A 15,816-nucleotide genomic window follows, 5' to 3' on the forward strand; every position below is an offset into this window, starting at 1 on the left:
GTCTCCCCTCTCGGGTAGTGCCACATGGCCATCCAGAGCGTGGTCTTCTTGCGACTATTCATTCTCGTGACAACCACTGCCAGCAATTGTGTACAGTAGCTACACTACTGCCAAGTCTTTCTGCAGTATCGCAGAAGGAACATCCAGTGACTCTTAGCCCTTTTACATGACCTCGTTCAAACTTAGTGAGGTATTCATAATGGTATCTTTGTTGCCTTAAAGCATTTTTATCTAACATCAACTCACCATGTGCAGTCTTAAAGGTAACTAATGCTCATGACCCACCTACAAGCATGTATTTAAAGCAAACCTGAGTTGCATCCACATAGCGGTGCTACTAGCGCTACTCTAATGTGAACGGCACGAAATTTGAATACACTCGTCTTGCAGATGTAGAGACAAGTCTACCAACTTTCGTTTATGTCACACAACTCCTTCTTAAGTGTTGCAGTTTCTTTTCCTCATCAGTGTATTTCTTCATTTATTGTCCAGATAATACATTTTTGTTAATCTGATACATATTTTCATCCCAGTCATGTGGTGCCTTGTCTTTTCCTCTACCTAGTATAAACTTGTTTTCCTGTGCAGTCTATAGCAAGTCTGAGAAAGTTTTAAAAACATTATCTTGTACTGAGCAGTATATGCATTTAACCGTCTTTATATTTCAGACATCGACGTATGGAAGCTGTGCGTATACGTAAGGAGAATCAGATATATTCAGCAGATGAGAAACGAGCACTTGCCATGTTTAGTAAGGAAGAAAGACAGAAACGTGAGAACAGAATCTTAAGTCAGTTTAAGAAATGGTCAATAACAAGTTAGCCAGTGAGAAAGATACGGCTAATTATGTACGACAAATAACCTCCTTTAAGCAGGTAAAATTTTATAAAGTTGCTTTTGTATTATGTAAATAAAATAATTTTTATGTTACTGCGTTACTGGATCTGCTTACAAGTGGATGAAGTATTCAAGTAATGAATAAAAATGGAGGAGGAATCACAAGCTTTTGGATCATAAGTAAGGGACATGGAGATCAGACTACTTGTTAAGAGGACATCTCTTCTCTGTATATGAGCCTGGAATTCGTAATTCAGATTAGATTTTTTTATTTACCATTGACCACCTGAGGTGGAATAGGCATTTTACATTGATAGCATATGTACATTTTCCTTCAATAGTACCTTAAAACTTAGTGAGTATTATATTCCAAATAGAACCTAGAAATGATAGCGAGGAACAATAAAATAATAAAATAATTACAGTGAATGACATAACATAATGAAAACCTTAAAAATTAATGTCAGTTGATTTTATATTGATAAATTCCTTTATATCATCTTACAGGTATTGAACTGCGTACAGTGGGTCTTTCCAAATTTTAATGACAGTGAATTAGCTTTTTACCATTTATTAATGTTAGTGAAAACTTGATTAGCACCCATTTCTGTATCTGTACTTGGACTTGCTATTTCTTGCAATGTTTGTATAATGTGTAAACAAAACAAACTTAGCATCTGGCAATGTAACAGACAAGAGGTCACTTATGTACACAATAGAAAGCAAAGGATCCAGGATGGAACCTTGAGAAACACCACATATTATAAATTTGTAATCAGATGAAGACTGAGTGCGTACTCCATAGATCTTTCACAACAACACTCTTTGTTTCCTGTTAGTTAGGTAAGGACTCGAACCATTTCACAGCAACTGTTGGTGACACATAATATTTTAATTTACTCAAGAGAATGCTGTGATTCACACAGTCAAACGCTTTCGACAAGTCACAGCAAATGCCACTAGTCTCTAAATTGTTACCTAATTAATTAAGTACATTCTCACTGTATGTGTAAATAGCCTTCTCTATATTGGAAGCCGTAAGGAACCCAAACTGTTACTTGGACAACAATATATTATTTGCAGTCACATGCTTCTTCTTAGAAGATGCTTGAATACAGCCCCTTTTCATTTTTTTTAAAGCCAGCAAAAGTGAAATTTCTAACTTTATACCTAACTCACTACTTGTCCTTGGGAAGGGAAGGTGTACAGACAAATCCATGGTACAGGCATGGGCTCCCACCTGGCACCCCTCATATGTAAACCTGTTTATGGGCCATCTAGAGGAGACTTTCCTAGCCTCCCAAAACCTTAGACCCCCTAGTGTGGTTCAGGTTCAGTGATGACATCTTCATGATCTGGACTCAGGGTCAATATGCCCTGCCTTCATTCCTTCACAACCTCAGCACCTTATCTCCCCGTTCGCTTCATCTGGTCCTCCTCAACCCAGTGTGCTACCTTCATGGATGTTGACCTCCTCCTCTCTGATGGCTCCATCCACATCTTGGTCCACATTAAACCCACCAACAATACCTGCATTTTGATAGCCGTCATCACTTCCACACCAAAAAATCCCTTCCATACAGTCTGGCCAACTTGGGATGACGTATCTACAGTGACAAAGAACTCCCTTGCCCAGTATGCTATGTGTGACACCAAGACCTTCACAGATGGGCACTATCCCCCAGACCTAGTCAGTAAACAGATCTCCCATACCATTTCCCTTCACACCTGCAATTCTCCCACCACCCCCAAGAACCAGCCACAAAGGAGTGCCCACTTTTTGGGCCAATGCCATCCTGGATGGAACAACTGAAGCACATCCTTTGCCAGGGCTTTGATTACCTATCATCGTGCCCTGAAATGAGGAACATTTCAACCAGAGACCCTTCCCACCCCTCCTAAAGTGGTGTTCCATCACCCACATCATCTTCATCTATTGCTATGCCATTCCAATCCAACCCTTGCCACAAGGACCATATCTTTGTAGAAGACCCAAGTGCAAGATCTGCCCTATCCACCCACACAGGACTTTCTATTCCAGTCCCATTATAGGCTTATTTTACACCATCAGATGCCGGGCCACATGCGAAAGCAACCATATCAGGTACAGGCTCTGTTGCAATCATTGCATAGCGTTTTATGTTGTTGTGACTACCAGTCAACTGTCCACCAGGATGAATGGCCACTGCCAAACTGTGGCCCAGCAATGTAGACCACCTTGTGGCACAAAATGCAACTTAACATAAAACACTTGATTGTAATGGCTGCTTCGCTACCTGAGCCATCTGGAGCCTCCCCTCCACCATCATCTTCTCAGATGGGAGTTACAGTTACAACACATTCTCCTCTCCTGAAATTATACTGGCCTCAACCTTACAATAACATACTGTTCCCACATCCTCCACTTAGCAGTTTCCATTCCCTCTCTCCTGTCATCTCCTCCCTGTTCTTGTCTCCCAGCCTCTTTGTGTGCCATCCTCTTCCAACACACCCGCCCATCTTTCCTCACTTCCCTCCTTTCTCGCTCCGTTCCACCTCCAACTCCCTGCCCTGCAGCTCCTGACGTTGTGCCTGTTGGCAATCTAGTCACTGCACACTCTGCCAGAAAGGCATCCTCTTCTCTCCTCCCAACTTAACACCACTATCCTTCTCCTAGGGAAAGGACTGGTGAGATTTAGGAAAAGGGGTAGAGTTCAGAAAAATCACCCAGAACCACGGTGGCTTTTCTGGACTCTACTCCTTTTCCTAAACCTTCGCAGTCCTTTTCCTTCACCCCTATTCCTTCCCCTTCAACCCTTCTGCCAGATGTCACTTGGTGAGCAGATTTTTAATCTATCCAATTACATTAAGTAAAAAATTATTTTATATGGCTGCATGCTGGCCATTTACAGCTTTGTTTAAGACTAATTTTATTTACTCAAGAACTTCTCTGTGGTATATAAAGAGTTGTTTAGGACAAAATCTCTTTAATCTTCATTTAAAAACGTTTTCACTGTTTGGCATACATTTTAATTCCATGCTTAGTTTGCCAATGAGTTTATAGCTGCTTATTTCACCTCTTCTGTAACAAAGTCAGATTCATTAAAGAATAATGCAGCTCATTTTTGCTTCTGGTGTTGTATATGTGAATATCTCTGTTAGTCTTAAACTTGAATTGTTGGTAATATATTTCATAAGTAAACAAATGTACTGTGAAACTGTGGTTAATATTGCCAGCTGCTTAAATAGATACCTGCAACATGTATTTGTGTGAACATCACTCATAATTCTAATTACTGTCATTTGTGCAGTGAATGCTTTTTGCCTAAGTGATGAGTTAACCCAGAATATTATCCAATAAGACATAAATGATTGAAGATAAGCAAAATATGTTAACTTATTGACTTCTGCATCCCAAAGTAGGCAATTACTGTTGTGGAAAAAGTAGCTGAACCTAAACTTTCTGCCGGTCAACCATACGATTTTTTCAAATTTAAGTGTTCATGAATATGCATACCTAGTTTAAGTGTTCATGAATATGCACACCTAAGAACACATAATTGTGTATCCTGTTTATCATTTCTTGTTGGTGCACTAGCTTAATAGGAGATGCAATACTGTTGACAGTACAAAAACTAGGTGAACTGTGTCCCCCCCCCCCCCCCCCCCACCCCCCCCACCCCCCCCCCCCCCCCTCCCGTGCAGATGATGGAGTGTCACTCTTTGTATTACTCAAGAGCCAGGGAAACTTCCTGCATTCTGTATCTTAAATAAGAACTAAACCAGGCATTTGTTGAAGTATGTATTCCATAGAAACTTAACGTGTCTAATAGAATATTATGACTGACACAATAAAATGCTTTCAATAAGTCACAGAAGATGTGAATTGGGGATACAGAGTGATTCAGAAAGAAGAACAGGTTTACATATGGTAGTCCATTTCATTCCACTCACAAATCAAAAGGTCCCTATTTACTGAATCGGCAGCTTCAACAATTCTATTTCCCAGTTCTTGAAGAGCAGCTGCCATATGCGGGGCAAAGAAGACTCTGTCTTTTCTGTACCCCCACAGAAAAAAAAGCAAAGTCACGAGGTCTGGTGACAGGAAGGCCTAATACAGTTGCTGTCCGACTCTTCCAGTCCAATATTGTGGGATGGTGTTGTTAAGATAATGCCACATATCAAGGTGAAAGTGAGGCGGGGCACCATCAGGCATAAAAATGAAATCATTGGAATCTTTGTGAAGTTGAGGAAACAAGCAATTTTGCAGCATGTCCAGGTATGACATTCCTGTCACAGTTTGCTCCACAAAAGAGAAAGGTCCATAAACTTTGTGAACAGAAATGGCACAAAAACACATTTAGTTTTAGAGAGTCTCTTTCATGTTCGTCAATGATGCCAGGAATTTGTGACTCTAAAATTCTTACATTATGGCTTCTTCGTCTCAGAGTAGCTTCTTCTTCTTCTTCTTCTTCTTCTTCTCCCTTTTTTTTTTTTTTAGGGCACAAAACTGCTACGGCCATAAGCACCTATTCTGTGGCTGCTCTCAACCATGGATGGTGAGACACCTTTTACTTCAGTGCCCCTGTGTAAATAAATGTGGCATCCTCCCATTTGTGCGCATAGAACAGCTAATGTCCAATGATAAACTACAGGGAGGGGGGGGACTATCATTGGGAAGCTGACAAAGGTCATGGAGCAGGCAGGTCTGGGGACGAAGCCAAGGTTGTGCCCTACCCCCCATTTATCAAGAAAGTTTTAGGAAAATGGAAGGAAAGAGAATGTAGCAGTTGATGGAAGCAGACTCCGGTGATAGTAGAGAGAAAGGGTGGCCAAAATACCCTAATTCCAAGGAGGCGTCAAAAAAAAGGGCACAAGTCGGATGAGCAGGCATGGAAGACAGATGACTAGAGTAACGACTCAGTAGGGACAGCTCGCCAGTTGGGACAGTGGAGTTCAGCAGTCTCAGCATAAAGGCTCTCCGCGGGTCTGGTGTAAAAATCTCCAGACGTTAAACATCTCAGAGTTGCACTCACAACCTACATCCTCAATTATTTGCTGACTGTATTTCAATCTCTGTCTTCCTATACAGTTTTTGTCCTCTACAGATCCCTGTAACATAGGATGTCATTCCCTGATGCCTTAACAGATGTCCTATCATCCCTGTCCCTTCTCCTTGTCAGTGTTTTCCACATATTCCTTTCCTCTCTAATTCTGCGTAGGACCACCTCATTTCTTACCTTATCAGTCTACCTAATTTTCAACATTCGTCTGTAGAACCACATATCAAATACTTCAATTCTCTTTTGTTCCAGTTTTCCCACAGTCCATTTTTCACTAACGTACAATGCTGTGCTCCAAACGTACACTCTCAGAAATTTCTTTCTCAAATTAAGGCCTATGTTTGATATCGTAGACCTATTTTGGCCAGGAATGCCCTTTTTGCCAGTGCTAGTATTCTTCTGACATCCTCCTTGCTCCATCTATCATGGGTTATTTTGCTGCCTAGGTAGTAGAATTCCTTAACTTCATCTACTTCGTGACCATCAATCCTGATGTTAAGTTTCTCGCTGTTGTCATTTCTGCTACTTCTCATTACTTTTGCCTTTCTTCGATTTTCTCTCTGTCCATTTTCTGTACTCATTAGACTGCACATCAAGTAATTCTTTTTGAAACAGTTGTCCCTTTCTGTAGCACAGCCAATCCATTGATGTGGCAGCTCTGTGTTCAAGTACCCATGAAGTACCCATGAACTTCACAACGAAAATGGGGTGGAGCCCCATCCTGCTGAAAGATGAACGGATAGTCTGATCGCATTTGAGGCATCAGCCGTTGCTGCAACATGTCTTAGTAGGAATATCCAGTGACAGTGCTCTCGGCGAAGAAGAATGGCCCGTACAGTTTTCGACGTGACAAGGCACAAAAAAACATTTACCTTCGAGGAATCACACTCAAATTCAATGCATTCGTGTGGATGATTTGTACCCCAGTTTCGACAATTATGCCTGTTCACTTTCCAATTAGTGTGAAAAGTGGCTTCATCGCTCAAAATTAAGCTATCAACAATGCCATCCCCATCCTCATTCAGTTGCTGCAACTGCGAACAAAACTCAAATCACTTGTATTTGTCGTCGTCATTGAGCTTCTGCACTAGCTCCAATTTGAATGGTTTCATAGACAGCTTCTGTCGCAGGATTTTCCACACTGTCATTGGAGCCATTTCGAGTTCACGGGATGCACGACACACCGATTTCTTTGAACTCCTTATGAATGTCCCTTGTACGCACTCCACATTCACTCACACTAGGATGTCTCCTCCTCTTTGTCGGGCACAAGCAACCTGTCGTAACAAGTTTGTTGTGCCAGTGCTAAATGGTCTTCCTTGTTAATAGCTTCTTACCGTACTTGGTTCTAAACATCCATTGAACAGCTGTAGCACACTTGTTTTTGTTGAACTCCAACATACAGAAAGCTCGTTCCGCACATGAACTCGCCATGTTTGTGACTAGTGCTGACTTATCAGCAAATTAGCAAACTATGCTGCGGCAGTATACATGGAGGGGGGGGGGGGGGGGGGGAGAACAACAACTTTCAGAGTTCTCTTCAAAATAACATACGTATTGTTGTACAGATGGATAATAGCACTTTATGAGTTGTTCCCAACTCTGTTCAAATGGCTCTAAAAACTATGGGACTTAACATCTGAGCTCATACGTCCCATAAACTTAGAACTACTTAAACCTAACTAACTAAGGACATCACACACATCCATGCCCGAGGCAGGATTCAAACCTACGACCGTAGCAAACAGCGCGGTTCCAGACTGAAGCGCCTAGAACCGCTCGCCACCATGGCTGACCCCCAACTCTGTTTTCAGTATTGCGGCTAACACACAAAAATTTAGCAGCATTGCATTACATGATTTCATTATATAATAATTAGAACAGAAAACAATAATTTCAAGACATTCATAACAATAAACGAATTTCTATAGGTTTGATGTTTCATAATAATTTACATTTTATATCATACACAAGGTAGAGATTACTGGTACTGACATTATAATTCTCTTGTTAAATTGGAATCTGGATGGTAACTTGCCCTTAAACTAAGAGTTGTGGCATCAGTCAGTACAATATACTTCCTAAACTGGTTTGTTACATATCACTGCCTGTCAGTGATTCCACACTTCTACTGTTATGTGAGTGGTCTCCTTTATTCCCAAATTATTTACAAAAAGATAAGTACAGAACTTCCACTACTCTTACCCTCAGAAAAGTACAAAATAACAAGTACTTTTTGAGCAATTACTTTTTTGCCAATTACCTTTCAGATGACACACTGTCTAAACCAGAAAATGTGTAACAGCAGGCAACCCCGTATAATCAAGCCTTAAAATGAGTACTGTATAAGGGCATATATTATATTTTTAAGTATGAAATAGGAAAATAACAAAAAGCTTTAGAGAAATCTACTGCTCTCACCCTGATGAGGGTGATTATGCATAATAATCTGGGAGCCATGCTGATCAATTATAATTTTAGTGCTGCCCACAGTATGTGGAGATTGGGGTCATAGTTGGACCCAAAGTGTACATATCTCATTCGGTGGTCTTCCAGCGGAGTGAGAATGGGTTACTTGGAAGGCTACACAAGCACTCTCGCTTCTGTGGAGTGTTCCTCAATTCTTTCTGTCATATTTGACAGTGATAAAGGTGGTGTACTGAAAGTACAGGTCACCTGTGAAGATGCTGTCACTGAACAACATCCACATGGTTGGTCCCTGTACAATTATAAAGGTGTTTTGTTGCAATAAATATTTTGTTATCTTTAAAAGCTTGAAATTTGTTCATTGCTCATTTTTGGCGTTGTAATAAGCAAGAGGATACACTATAAGGAAATACAATAACAATTAGAATTGTGAACTGAATGTGATAAAGACTTAACTCTATTGACTACACTTTATTCAACAGTATTTACTTTGTGCTGCATCACATACTTACCTAGGCATCTCTTTGAATGTACTGTATGTTGCTCAAGTAAGAGATGAACTACTGTAATTCACAGTTTATGACTTCTCAGACAAAGAGAAGAAAACTACAACTGTTTGTGCCTGTGTACTGTTGCGTATTAGTGACTGTCCAACTTGATATTTTTGTTGACAATTTTTAGAAATATCAACAGTTTTGTCGGACAAGGCTTACATAGTGGCATACAGTTTTTGTTGGGTGTGATGGCTACTTTGCTTTCATTTCAGTGTGATTATTAGGTTCAATTTGTGTACACATACAACAATCATAGTAGTTGCAGTAATGTTTTTCTCCAGAAACTATTCATACAAAAGCTAACGTACTGCTAAAACTAGTTATTGACTTTTGATTGTGAGTAATATTTCCTATTGAATTAATGACAAGTGGGAAGATATTTGACAAACACAGCCATGAATTATACCAGAAATTTGAGTTCAATTAAAACAAATGTTGCAGACGTTGGGAACAAAATTATTGAAAAGTAGTGTAGTTTGAAGCTTACTGAACGGCAGTTTCAAGTCAATATTTTAATAAAATTGTGTCTGTAACCTTTAAATATAGTGAAAGTCTGATATACTGCAGATTTTTATGTAACACAATGGCCTTAGTACAGTCTGCATGTAGCATTTCTGTACTATTATCTAGCATTTCTATAGTATCATATGTACCTACAACCTTCAAGCCCTAAAAACAGTAATTGGAAGGCTACTTTTGGTTTGTCTTATAATCATTACATTATGACTGTAGTTGGACACAAACCTGAATGCACGTCTCATGAATAACACTGTGAAACATACAAGAAAGTGAACACACAACAATGCTTGATAATTACCGAAGTGAGCACAACCATGATTCCCATCATGTATTATTCTGCATCCTTGTTACGGGGTTGAGAAAAACCAGGGTATTAAAAAAAGTGGATGAAATTGGGTTTTATGGATTTTTTATATTTTTTTCATATTGACAATTAATTAGCTCAATTTGAATTCCTATCACTAATTTATTCAAAATGGTAACCCATTCTTATGCCTACTTCATTAGAGACTCATTTCTTGTTCTACCAGCACTGCATCCATTGAGAAATTCTTCTTTGCCTAAGAGCAAGAGCTTGTTTGATCAAAATTAAGAAATAATTTGGAAGAGAAAAGACCCAAGAAACTAGTGAAGATCTATAAATTTCTGCATGCTTCCAAAAAGTAGTAATTTGCACTTTACAGTCATTACAGTTCCACATAAAGTTAACTTTGTTCTGGAAATGTAAATGTTATTGAGCTCTGTGGTGTCTCTTATATTGCAAAAGTTAATACACAATATTAATCGAATAAATTCTTGTGACAGTAAATGTTACCTTCAGTACATATGATGGCTCTCTTTTTTGTGTAAGGCTAACTATGTTGCATTTTGTGTATTAATTTAATTTTTTTAATTACATATTTTTTGGCATTTTTTAACTTCCGTTATGTGAGAGAAACTAGAAAGTACTGAGTGTGTTCTAAGTGGTGATACAAAAGCAAGTCCAGGATGTGAGTGTCATGCACCTGAAGGAACAACAAGGAGATGGATGAAAGATGAAAATAAACTAAGAACTTTTGTAGCTAGAGTTGAAAGTAGTGTGAGAATGGACATAAAAAGGACAAAACTATGAACATACACTTGACTCAAAGAATGTATTCATAGTAAATAAAACAGGGCACAGTAAATGTGTTCCACTTTCTGTACCAATTATTAAAGCTCAAGTTGCAAAATTTTGCTTTGATTACATGCAACAAAGACTTTGATTTTGATAGATAGTTTGCTGGGTGGAAGTAGCCAATGAACATTGAAGAAGTAGCAAGGTCTTCCAGTGCTGAATTTACTTCACAGTTTCCAGAAACACACAAGCTAATGGTAGATCAAACTTTCAATGTTCTTGAAGTGAATAATTGTGGTGAAACTTTGCTTTATCATCAGTTTCTTCCAACCAAAATTTTCGCTATTAAAAAAAAAAATTTAGAAAACACGGGTTTCAATATGAAATTACTCTTCTCTTTGTAACAGATACATTGGGCACACATAAGCCGAAACTGCTTTGTACAGGCAAAAGTGAAAGTCTGAAATGTTTCAAGCATTTATACATGTTACCATTACAGTTCACCTACATGCATTCAAAGAATGCTTATGTGACACCTTCATAAAATGGTTTCAAGAGGAGTTTATTTTCTCGGTGAGAAAACACCTGTGACTGTCCAGCTCATCCAATTGCTGATGTGTTGCAGCCAGAAGGTGGAAAAATAAAAACTTTGTTTTTGCCTACAAAACAAAATGGCATTAATTCAGCAATGGGATCAGAGCATCATGTGAGTATTAAGGCCCATTATCACCATGGACTGCTCTGCAATAGTGAATTCTGATGAGGAAATTGAAAATTTTCTTGAAATATGTAAATATGAAGACTGTTGCATACTCAGGAGGCCTAGTGTGGTAAAGCGTCAGTCCACTATGAGCATTGCTGAAACAAGCATTCTTGAAGAAAAGGAAAAGATGAAAACTGAAATGACACATGCTTTAACAGCTGCAACAGCCAGTCTCCACTTGATGTTCTGCGGGGGTAAAGCACTTCCCCTGACAACAGGGTTATATTGGACTTCTACTGTATTGGTTATTTGACAAATCTTTTCAGCTGAATCCATTGGTAATTTTTCAGTGGAAACCACACACACTACCAGATGTGTATGAACTCAGAGCAGGAAGTGTGAAGAGACAGCAATCAGTGGATGATAGGAAATTTGATCTCAATAGTGTGTGTCATGCACCATGATGCCACAATTCATGTATTTTGTGAATAAATAGCATCAAATATGGCTTGCTAGCTGCCAGCATAGAACATTGTGGTGAGCAAGAAATCTGTTTGTGTTAGTGTATAGACAGAGACTGGTGACTTGCGGGCACACAGCATCCTATAATGAATTCAGATGTAACTTTCTATAAACCCATTTATCAGAATTGAGCCAGTAAGCAAGAACACTTGATCTTAATGAAGAAACCTGCACTTCCAAAAGAAACCCATCATGAAATTATTTTAAGTGTTTAAGGAAAAAGAAGATTTACTTAACAGTTATGTGCAAAGATTAGGACTATACTGATATGGAAATATTTATTCATTCTCTGTCTCCTTTGGCTTGCTGCCAAGAAATTTACATTACAGGAAACATGTTGCAGGATATCTGACATAGCTGTGTTCTTCACCTTTCACAACCAATCATTGGTAAGAATGTTAAAGCCCTGCAAACTCTGCCATTTTGAGAAACCTTTTACAGAATGAAGGTGGACTAACCAACAAAAAGAAAAATTTATATTACATATCTAAATAACTAAAAATCTAACAGTGGAAAATCCAGGATGGAATGTAACAACACCAGAGAAGGACAGTTGCTACTCACCATATAGCGGAGATGCTGAGTCACAATAGGCACAATAAAAAGATTCACATAATTAAAGCTTTTGGCCATTAAGGCATTTGTCAGCAGTAGACACACATACATACACACATGCACATTCACATAAACACAACTTGCACACACGTCTGCAGTCTCAGAGAGCTGAGACCACACAATTTACTCTCCTTCTTTGGATATACAGTGCGTCAACATGCATCTGTCAAATAATGTGTTTTGTGTGCAATTTGCTGCACCCTGAAATGACACAGGTGAAGCAAAATAACCAATGTGTGTGTGAGAGGGATGTACATTGCTTACAGTTGTAAATTTATTATTCCTTTAATTCTAATTTTGTAACTTACTGTGACTACATTCCAAAGATAAGCTCTATGAATAAAAAAGAACATGATTAGCTTGAATGCTCAGTAGTCTTAAAGCAAGGTAATATAATATCACTACAGGGAATAGTTGTTTGACAAAATCACTCTGAAATTTCTAAAAGCCATCCTCTTGAGCACTAGAATTCTACTGCCATGTATAACTCTGGCCTATGACATGCAAATTGTCTGAAATTCGCAAATTCTAAAACCATAAGCTGCAGAAAATCCTTACAAGATCAGCAGAGACAAAATATAGCAAGCTAGTAAAAACTTTAGTTACATGAAGGCATAAGCCCCAAAATTGCATTGTAAAAAAATAAAAAATAATTGTATACTTTTTTAATGTCATTTTACATAAAACCTTGTAAAAATTGTATTACTGGTATAAGAGCTATCATTATATAAACAAACATACGTTCATTAATGCATAGCATATTGCAGTAAACTTTTTTTAAAAAAATCTTCTGTTCCAGGTGTCATGAGGGGTATAACATCTGGTTCTGCACTGAAATGGAGACACAGCATCACATTTTATTCTGTTGAAGTGCTACAAAAAATTTTTGTTGCTCTAAGTATTGCACTTATCTATGAATTCTTTGATTTTGTGTGCTGTTCCCAGTCCATGAAACCACCTTTGTAGTGCTTTGCCCTGAAACGTTAAAAATTGTTTTATTTGTAACTATGTAATTCTATGTATGGTTAATTGTATTTACTCTGGAAACAAAAATATGGTATCCTGTCAAAATATTTTTATGTTTATGAGACACTAATTATCACATAATGTGTGTCTGCACTAAGGGTGTACTTTTTGATGTGAAAGTATTTCAAGAACTGAAGCTGTAAATACACTAGATTATTTACTTGTATGCTGTGGTGTTTGAAATGTGTACATTAAATATAAAAACTGCCTTATTTACAAATAAATTACTGTATTATATGTAATATTCATTTTTAAAAAATATACATATTAGTGACAAGGCAAAGAATGTTAACTCAGCACTTGATGTAAAAGTCTTGGTAAAGTCAGTTTTCTGTTTGTTGTAAACACTGAACGTCAAAGTCAAAACTTCACCTCAAATTGATGAGAACAAACAAAAGAAAGTGTATCTTCCAAAAACTGTACGGAGAGCATTCTCCCAGTAACTAAGGCAAACAGGAAGAATGCTATTCCTTTGTGCACTTTTTAATAAATGTAACTGGTGAATTTCCATTGGCTATGGCTAATATATTGTGCCATCAAGGCCATGACTAATATACTGTCCCATCTGTTACTACATAAGCAACTCTCTTCATTTCTCCTCTGCTTTTCAACTGCAGATGAAACAAAACACCATTCAGACCTATCTCTAATCTTCTGGCCATATGACATTATTTACAAGGATGAACAAAAACATGAAAGAGGGGCAACGTGCAGGGATTCACAACACACCCTATTACAAAAGGCATGAAAGAAAACTGCAAAAACAATAAAACAACTTTTTTGTTTTAATGACTTGCTTCCTCTGTCCAATCAACTTTCCATACAGCCTAGCCAACTGCAGCTGTTGCATTTGTAGTGATTAGCAGTCCCTCTCAAAATATTCGAAGAAGAGTCTCATTGAGGCCTTCACAGAGCTAAATTCAGGAACAGATCTCCCGTGCCTCATCGCTCGTCACCCATAACCTCAGAAAGTCCCACCGTCCAGCCATAATGAGCATTTCCCTCGTGACTGAGTACCACCCATGACTGCATGACTGGAGCAACTGAATCACATTCTCTGCCAGGGTTTCTACTACCTCTTGTCGTGGCCTGAAATGAGGATGAGGAATGTCCTACCCACCCCTCCTGCAGTGGTATTCCGCCACCCACTGAACCTACACAAATATCCTCAGCCATCCCTACTCTCAATACCTTGCTCAATGCTCACATCGCTGTAATAGAACTAGATGTAAGATCTGCCGTACAGCCTCCCACCACCAGATACTCCAGTCTGGTCACAAGCATCATCTATCGTATCAAAGGCAGGGCTACATGTGAGTGCAGTCATGTGATGTACAAACTAAGCTGTAGCTGCTGTGCTGTATTCTATGTGGCTGTGACAACCAACAAACTGTATGAACAGACACTGACAAATTGTGGCCAAGTAACAGCTGGACAGCCAGCTGCTCAGCACACTGCCCAACACAACATTTTTCATGGGAACTCTCCTTGTTATATATAATATATCCTGTATTCCCGTAAACCCCCCCCCTCCGCCCCCGGCCTCTACCATTGTTAGTCACTGTCCTTCACTCGCCTGTCTTCTTCTCAGTTCCCACTCCAACACTACACAGCCTTCTATTCCACCAATGCACCCAGAGTCTTTTTGCCTTTTTCCTTTTCCGCCGCTCCCTCCCATCCTCGCTCTCCGTCTGCACCGATATGCCCTACCCTCTCTCTACCATGTCCTTATATGCTCCCACGAGCACACTTCACCATCCCCTAATCCCACCATGCTATCCATCTTCCTCCCCATCCCAGCCTCCTCCTCACCCTCAAGAAGGCCATTTGGCTGAAAGTTTACTTGTTAAGCAGTCTTTTTGTTGTGCCTGTCTGCCACTCAATGTCTCCACTATTGGTGAGTAGCAATCTATCCTCGGTTTTCCATTGTCTGAAGAAGGTACATGTTGTTCTGATGATAGTTAGGAGTATTATTTTCTGTTTAAGTGTTTCTACTGGCAATACTAGGAACTGCTTTTCCTAAATGTTCTGATCGGCCATCTCATAGTTTTATTGTTTCCTTGAGTGAATTTTCATCTTCATGCATTGCATAACTTTTTATTTGCTTGCTTACATGGTTTATGACTAGATGCAAGACTTTCTAGTTGTTACCACTTGGGCTCTTTGTGTCAGGTATCTTTATCAATGACTGTCTCGTAGATGGCATTTCACTGCAGAGAGGGTTTGGAGTTCAACCCATGACATTGGTCAAGTTTGGAGTTCAGGAATTATGTAGCACCAGCTCAGCTCCTATAATAGTACAACTGACAAATTTTACATCTCTTAACTATTCAAATAAAATTATAATGGAAATACTACCTATGGTAGAGAAATACCTCCTCATTAGATGATGCATACTGTTCTTACTACAGAGTCTATGTCTCTTACAAATTTAACTGAGTGGTGCAAAGAATAAATAAACAAATAAAAAACTGC

General features: G+C 38.9%; 2 protein-coding genes across 2 annotated transcripts in view; one reads left to right on the forward strand and one right to left on the reverse strand.

Annotated features, from left to right (window-relative positions):
• LOC124781630 (NKAP family protein CG6066) overlaps positions 1-13,583 on the forward strand; it is a 79,981-nt gene extending 66,398 nt beyond the window's left edge. Inside the window, exon 6 of the mRNA XM_047253876.1 lies at positions 13,115-13,583. The gene's annotated coding sequence lies outside the window, so the exon portion shown is untranslated. The remainder of the gene's footprint in view (positions 1-13,114) is intronic.
• Positions 12,688-15,816, reverse strand: part of LOC124781646 (rhodanese domain-containing protein CG4456-like) — a 46,595-nt gene continuing 43,466 nt past the window's right edge. The window contains exon 4 of the mRNA XM_047253877.1: positions 12,688-13,290. Coding sequence (XP_047109833.1) covers positions 13,227-13,290 — 64 coding nt within the window. The 3' untranslated portion in view covers positions 12,688-13,226. The remainder of the gene's footprint in view (positions 13,291-15,816) is intronic.

This window comes from Schistocerca piceifrons, chromosome 1 (assembly GCF_021461385.2).
Source record: "Schistocerca piceifrons isolate TAMUIC-IGC-003096 chromosome 1, iqSchPice1.1, whole genome shotgun sequence".
In the NCBI taxonomy this organism is placed as follows: Eukaryota; Metazoa; Arthropoda; class Insecta; order Orthoptera; family Acrididae; genus Schistocerca; species Schistocerca piceifrons.